This window comes from Cynocephalus volans, chromosome 12 (assembly GCF_027409185.1).
Source record: "Cynocephalus volans isolate mCynVol1 chromosome 12, mCynVol1.pri, whole genome shotgun sequence".
Taxonomy (NCBI): Eukaryota; Metazoa; Chordata; class Mammalia; order Dermoptera; family Cynocephalidae; genus Cynocephalus; species Cynocephalus volans.
In genome coordinates, this window is record NC_084471.1 from 67,864,519 (window position 1) to 67,871,101 (window position 6,583).

Below are 6,583 nucleotides of genomic sequence, written 5' to 3' on the forward strand. Positions count from 1 at the left end.
AATGGCACTGCCCCTACTCCTAAGAAATGCACACTGAAGTATTTAGCACACATGTCATGCTTTCTGCAGCTGTCGAGTAAATGGGCAAATGTGAAAGCAAATTTGGCATAATGCTGACAACTGGCGGATCTAAGTGTCTAGGTGGTGCATCTATGGGTGGTTGTTGTATTATTTCAACTTTTCTCTATGTTTGGAAACTCTCATAAGAGTTGAAAAAGACATACCAGACAAATATTAAATAATTTGATGACTGCTGCCATGGTAGAAAAAAATCAGATGTTTTCATCAGTACACTGAACAAACAATCTGGAGATGAGAAAATCCAGATTTTTGTTTTAGGAGTTTACCCACTACTGGAATGGAAATATCTTGATGTTATATGTTAATAGCTCATTCTGTCCCGGGCTCCCTCCTTCCTACATCACACTCCACACACAGGCCCCCTCCTGCTCCCGGTTTCCCCAGCACCGGGCCTCCCTTCTCCTGTCCCGGCCCTGCCCTCCCCCCCCCCGGCATTCCACACATGGGTACAAGCCCTGCTGGCAAGGCACTTTGAAGATGAAACATGCTGAGTCCCCCTACGGCCCAAGGGCTGGCATCATTTACAAAGAAGAGGGTGTGGGCCACTCCACCATTAAAGCACATTCTGGAGAGGCGTTGGACCCGGCTAACCGCCGAAGCCCATAAAGCACAAATTGCCCCAACCCCGTCTTCATAGCCGAGCCCCTTCGGAATCTGAAGATAAATAGGACTGAGGCGCCCTGCGGAGCACATTGGAGTTTCCATCAGGACTCCAGATCTCTTCTCCTGTGCTCTGCAACCCAACTTCTAAAGCACCATGACCTGTGGATCAGGATTCGGTGGCCGCGTGTTCACCTGCGCCTCGGCCTGCGGGCCCCGGCCCGGCCGCTGCTGCATCACGGCCGCCCCCTACCGCGGCATCTCCTGCTACCGCGGCCTCGCCGGGAACTTCGGCAGCCACAGCGTCTGCGGGGGCTTCCGCACCGGCTCCTGCGGCCGCAGCTTCGGCTACCGCTCCGGCGGCGTGTGCGGGCCCAGCCCCCCCTGCATCACCACCGTGTCGGTCAACGAGAGCCTCCTCGCGCCCCTCAACCTGGAGATCGACCCCAACGCGCAGTGCGTGAAGCACGAGGAGAAGGAGCAGATCAAGTGCCTCAACAGCAGGTTCGCTGCCTTCATCGACAAGGTGGGTGTCCTGGATCACGCCCTTCCTGAACCCCCAACCATGTGCACAGACACGGCTGGCCACTGAAAGAGGAGTCAAAGGCAGAAAAGACCTCTGCCTGCCTGAGATCCCTGTCTGATGGGAGAGGCACACAGACACACATAGACAATCAGACCCACAGAGACTCAGCTGACAGCTCAGACAAGGCAGAGCTAGGGGAAGGAAGGTGTGGCCAGGCAGCTCTGAGGCACAAGCTAGACTTCAGGAAGTTGGAGAGGAATACAACCACTACTGCTGGAATCAGAGGTTTGGACAGCCCTAGGCTGAGAACTGTGCTCCCTCCAGTGGGTGGAGTGCACTGACTACCGGATGAGGTGGGGAGGGGCCGGGGGGCCGAGCTCTCCTCTAGATGGCCTGTGACATCGTCTCTCTGGTACCCATCCCCAGAAACCCCAGTCTGTGATCCGAATCTGGGTGCTCTGCCTGTGAGGGCTCCTGCCTCACCTGGCTTCAGAGTGAGGGGGTCTGAGCCCTCCATCTGGCACCTGACACGTGCCACCTGGATTCATCTGGTGGGGATAACTCAGCTCACCTGGGAGTGGACACTGAGGTTTCCCAGCCCCTTGCTCCCATCCATAAATGGAAAATCCAGACATAGATCAGGATCGGGAAATCCACAAGTTGCCTTGTCTCTCACTGCCCACCTCTTCCTAATCTCTGCTAAGCTCCAGGTTGGGAATTCACGTTAAAGCAATAACCCCCAAGAGTTGAGTTTGGGGCACCAAGAGCCATCTGACCCCTTGTCCAACCTCCAATGGCAGGTGCGCTTCCTGGAGCAGCAGAACAAACTGCTGGAGACCAAGCTGCAGTTCTACCAGAACCGCAAGTGCTGCGAGAGCAACCTGGAGCCGCTGTTTGAGGGCTACATCGAGACGCTGAGGCGGGAGGCCGAGTGCGTGGAGGCCGACAGTGGGAGGCTGTCCTCGGAGCTCAACCACGTGCAGGAGGTGCTGGAGGGCTACAAGAAGAAGTGAGTGCAGTCAGAAGAGGGGTGGCAGGAACAAAATGGGATGAAGTCAAAGTGGGATAAATCTCAGTTAGACCACAGGAGGAACTCAACAGGAAGAAGACAGCGACAATAAGCCTGTGAGGGGAGGGATTCTTTTCCGGGCTGGAATACTAAATGTTGCACAGATTCTGAGCTGCTCCAGCTACCTCATCATTGTGTGTTTACTTCATTAATTCATCCACATCTGTTGAGCATCTGTAGATGTTCAGGTGCTGTGGAGGCTGTGAGTGCAGAAGAGCTGAGAAAGTAAAGCAGGGGGAAAGAGTGGTGAGCACCAGAACTAGCTCAGGGTTGCTGCCCCAGGGAGGGGCAGTCCACAGCAGAGAGGCCTCTGAAAAGTGCAAGGGCCACCCGGACCCACAGCGGGAATGAGTCTCTGAAACAGGAAAGCTCTGGTGACATGGGATGGTTGAATGCCCAGAGGAAAGAGACAGACAATGTACCTTCTAGGCAAACACTTTCGATTGTATGACCACCTCCAAAGGATCCAACTTCTGAAATGTCTTTGGTCTGGGCCTTCGTTCTCTTTTTTGCCCCCAAATCTGAGCCTTGTGTCCTTTGTCCCCAGGTATGAAGAGGAGGTGGCACTAAGGGCCACTGCTGAGAATGAATTTGTGGCCCTGAAGAAGGTAAGTGGCCCCAGAAAACTTGTCTCCAACTGAGACTCAAGGGCAGAGGCAGGAGGGAGCTCTCTGTAATTCCGAGAGGCTGAGCAACTCCCCCAGAACCACACAGCCCAACCTCTCCCCGATTCCTTTCCGCAGAGGCTCCAGTGCTCCCTGGTAGCCCCTGACATCAGAGTACACTGCCTGCTCCAAGCAGGGCAATATTCTCCCCCATCCCAGGCCACTCCCATGTGGCCACTGTCTTCCCAGCTCCTTTGGCCCTGGGCCTGGCAGAGAGTGGGCACTCAATGAGTACGTGTGAATGAAAGAGCACATCAGTGCCCGGGAACGGCTACACCGCCAGGCCAGCAGCAGCTGGGAAAGGCTGGCGTGAACAGTAACCCTCATCCTTCGCCTCTTACACATGATTCTGTACCAGTGCCTCACACGCACTCCTCAGGCCCCTCCGCCCACCTGGACATCCACGAGGAAGGCAGGGCTCATCCTGAGGACATGAGGCATGGCTATTGAGGGTCTTGATCTGAGTCCCACTGCCTGGGAATGGTCAGAGGTGATCTCCGAGCCCTCTTTTTCTGACCACAGATCTAGATTTCTTTCTACAAGATTCCAGAACAGAGATGGGTGGCACATTTCACCCTATATCCTAAGTCTTGGTGATAGTGTCAGGTGTGGATTCTAGAGGAACCATCCCAGTGGGAACCAGAGAAAGTGCCTGGATCCTCCATCTCCTCCTCCCTTACCCAAACGCTCCTGACCCCACTGACCATGGAAAGGGCCTTGCCACGCCATGACACCAGGAACTGGGATGAGTATCTAAGAAGGGTTTACAGTGCCATCATCTCCCCTTAGGACGTGGACTGCGCCTACCTGCGCAAATCGGACCTGGAGGCCAACACGGAGGCCCTGACCCAGGAGATCGACTTCCTGAGGCGACTGTATGAGGAGGTGAGGGACCACAGAGTAGTGGGGCAGCAAGGAGGATGTGAGTTAGACATTGGAAAGGACTGGTCACCATTTGGCTTCTGAACACCATGGTGGGGTGTGGGGACTGCAGAGCAGAGTTGAGAAGCCAGAGGCAGGTTTGTTGTCAGAAGGTGAGGAAGTGTGGCTTGACCTCTCCTCTGCCAGGCCCCAGGCAAGCTGGTGTTCCTGGCTACTACGAGACAATTATCACAAGTTGGTAAACTCTGGTCCTAGAGCCAAAGTTTCGAGTAGGTAGGCCCTGACCAAAATCAGGCAGCGGGCCTCTCTCGTAGACTCTCTCTACCTCCTCGTTGCAGCCTGAGGAGCATTGGGTGGTCCCAGGGTTGAGGGGGAAGACTGCTATATGGAGGTGGGCTTCAGACATGGGGCTGTCAGAGGAAGCAGGGAAAGGGGACAGACAGTGAAGGACTGTGAGACGGTGGGCTGCCAAGAGTGGGACGCTGGTCTAAGAAGCGCTTCCCACTCCCTGTCCTTTTGTAGGAGATTCGTGTTCTCCAAGCCCACATCTCAGACACCTCGGTCATCGTCAAGATGGACAACAGCCGGGACCTGAACATGGACTGCGTTGTTGCTGAAATCAAGGCTCAGTACGATGACATCGCCACCCGCAGTCGGGCCGAGGCTGAGTCCTGGTACCGCAGCAGGGTGAGTGGCACAGGACACCTGCCTCCTAGACATGGCGGTGGGAGGGATACAAGGCATATATTAGAAAAGGTTTCTGTGTGGAGATTCTGATCCCCAGGGATGGTAAGAGAAGGGCTGCCTCTCTGGGGTTGGGGTGGCAGGGCAGGACTGCCAAGTGTGGTAGCACAGGCTGAGCACTGAACAACCTGCACACTCCTCCCTGGTGTTCTGAGTGGGTGTGAGGTCCCACCCTGAGCCTCATGAGCGTCTCTGCTTCCCCCCAGTGCGAGGAGATGAAGGCCACGGTGATCCGGCACGGAGAGACCCTGCGCCGCACCAAGGAGGAGATCAATGAGCTGAACCGCATGATCCAGAGGCTGACGGCCGAGGTGGAGAACGCCAAGTGCCAGGTACAGGATCCCGGCCCACCCCTCAGCATAGGAAGACTGTGGGCTTAGCCTATAGCAGAGGATTTAAGTTAGACTCTGGAAAAGTCTTCCTAGCAAGTCAGGTAAATGCAGCCTCACAGATGACAGTGAGACTGAGGAATTCTACTGAGACATTCCTATTGTCTGGGCCAGTGTGTGTGTGTGTGTTTGTGTGTATGTGTGTGTGTGTGTGTGTGTGTGTGTGTGTGTGTGTGTGTGTCTGTGTCTGTGTGTGTAAGGAAAGGTAGGAGGCTGATTGTGGAGACAATACTTCAAAGCAGAAATTGAATGATCCTATTGGAGTCTGGCTGGGATTTCAGGAGACTAAGATTCACTCTCTCCTCCCCACATTCCCCCTGCTTCCCAGAACTCCAAGCTGGAGGTCGCCGTGACCGAGTCGGAGCAGCAGGGTGAGTCGGCCCTCAGCGACGCCCGCTGCAAGCTGGCTGAGCTGGAGGGCGCCCTGCAGAAGGCCAAGCAGGACATGGCCTGCCTGCTCAAGGAGTACCAGGAGGTGATGAACTCCAAGCTGGGTCTGGACATCGAGATCGCCACCTACAGGCGCCTGCTGGAGGGCGAGGAGCAGAGGTGGGCCCAACCCAGCCTAGCCCAGAGCCACCCACCCCCATCCCTTGCACAAACCCCACCTTTGCCCTTGGCTGAGCAGTGGCCAGGGCTCTGGGGGGAAACAAACCTATCATTTATCACTTTGAGGGGGCAGGGGTGGTAGGGTGCAGGGTGTTTCCTCAAACCCGCTGCTCCTAATTCCTTGCTCATTTGTGGATCCCACCCCATGACTCTGGGGAGCTCTGTCAGCACCTCTAGCCCAGTCAGTAATGTTGTCTTTTTCTTTTCCGCCCTCAGACTGTGTGAAGGCATTGGGGCTGTGAATGTTTGTGAGTATTTGGAGCCTAATATGGACAGATTTACTCCCTCCCTGTGGGGGAGGGCAGAGTCGGGAAGGAGGGGTTTCACTGAGAGCTAAGTATAAAAGAGTGGGCTGGTAACACAGCAGGAGGGATTTGGGGTCAGACAGAGGAAAGACCACAGCTTTGGCACTAGATGGACCTAGAATCGTCCACTAAACATGCTTCTGGCTTTTAACACCCTGAGCTCAGGGCTTGGGGAAGGGCAATTGTCAAGGAGGTGATACAGCTGGCCCCCAGAATTTTGACTCAGTCTTTGGGGTTCACAGGTGTCAGCAGCTCCCGGGGTGGGGTCGTGTGCGGGGACCTCTGCGTGTCGGGCTCCCGGCCGGTGACGGGCAGCGCCTGCAGCGCCCCCTGCAGCGGGAACCTGGCGGTGAGCACCGGCATGTGCGCGCCCTGCAATTCTGCCACGTCCTGCGGACTGGGCACCTGTGGTGTGGGCTCCTGCGGCATCAGCTCCTTAGGCCTGGGCTCCTGCTCCAGCAGCTGCCGGAAATGTTAGGCTCCTCAAATCATGCCCCAGGCCTCGGGCATCTCTCCCACCTAGCCTGGTTTCTCCCCCGACCCCACCCCCACGCCACCTCCAGCACCTGGAGCAAGCGCTCAGCTACTTCTGCACTTTGAAGCTCCCTCCCACTTCCACCTTCTCATTTCTCTGTGTGATCCCCTCCTCCTCGGCTCTGGCACCTGGCACTGGGAAAGGCTACGCCAGAAAGAAGTATCATTGGGGACCACCG

General features: G+C 55.9%; 1 protein-coding gene across 1 annotated transcript; it reads left to right on the forward strand.

The window, feature by feature from the left end:
- The first annotated feature begins 838 nt into the window (after positions 1-838).
- Positions 839-6,348, forward strand: LOC134360380 (keratin, type II cuticular Hb1). The gene is made up of 9 exons (XM_063074671.1): positions 839-1,207; positions 2,008-2,216; positions 2,824-2,884; positions 3,731-3,826; positions 4,346-4,510; positions 4,774-4,899; positions 5,285-5,505; positions 5,782-5,813; positions 6,113-6,348. Exons 1-9 carry the CDS (start codon positions 839-841, stop codon positions 6,346-6,348), a joined length of 1,515 nt encoding a protein of 504 aa, XP_062930741.1.
- Positions 6,349-6,583: the final 235 nt, after the last annotated feature.

Coding starts and splice junctions, on each gene's coding strand:
- LOC134360380 (XM_063074671.1), top strand. CDS start 839: ATGACCTGTGGATCAGGATTCGGTGGCCGCGTGTTCACCTGCGCCTCG. Junction 1,208..2,007: donor TCGCTGCCTTCATCGACAAG/GTGGGTGTCCTG, acceptor CTCCAATGGCAG/GTGCGCTTCCTGGAGCAGCA. Junction 5,506..5,781: donor CTGGAGGGCGAGGAGCAGAG/GTGGGCCCAACC, acceptor TTCCGCCCTCAG/ACTGTGTGAAGGCATTGGGG.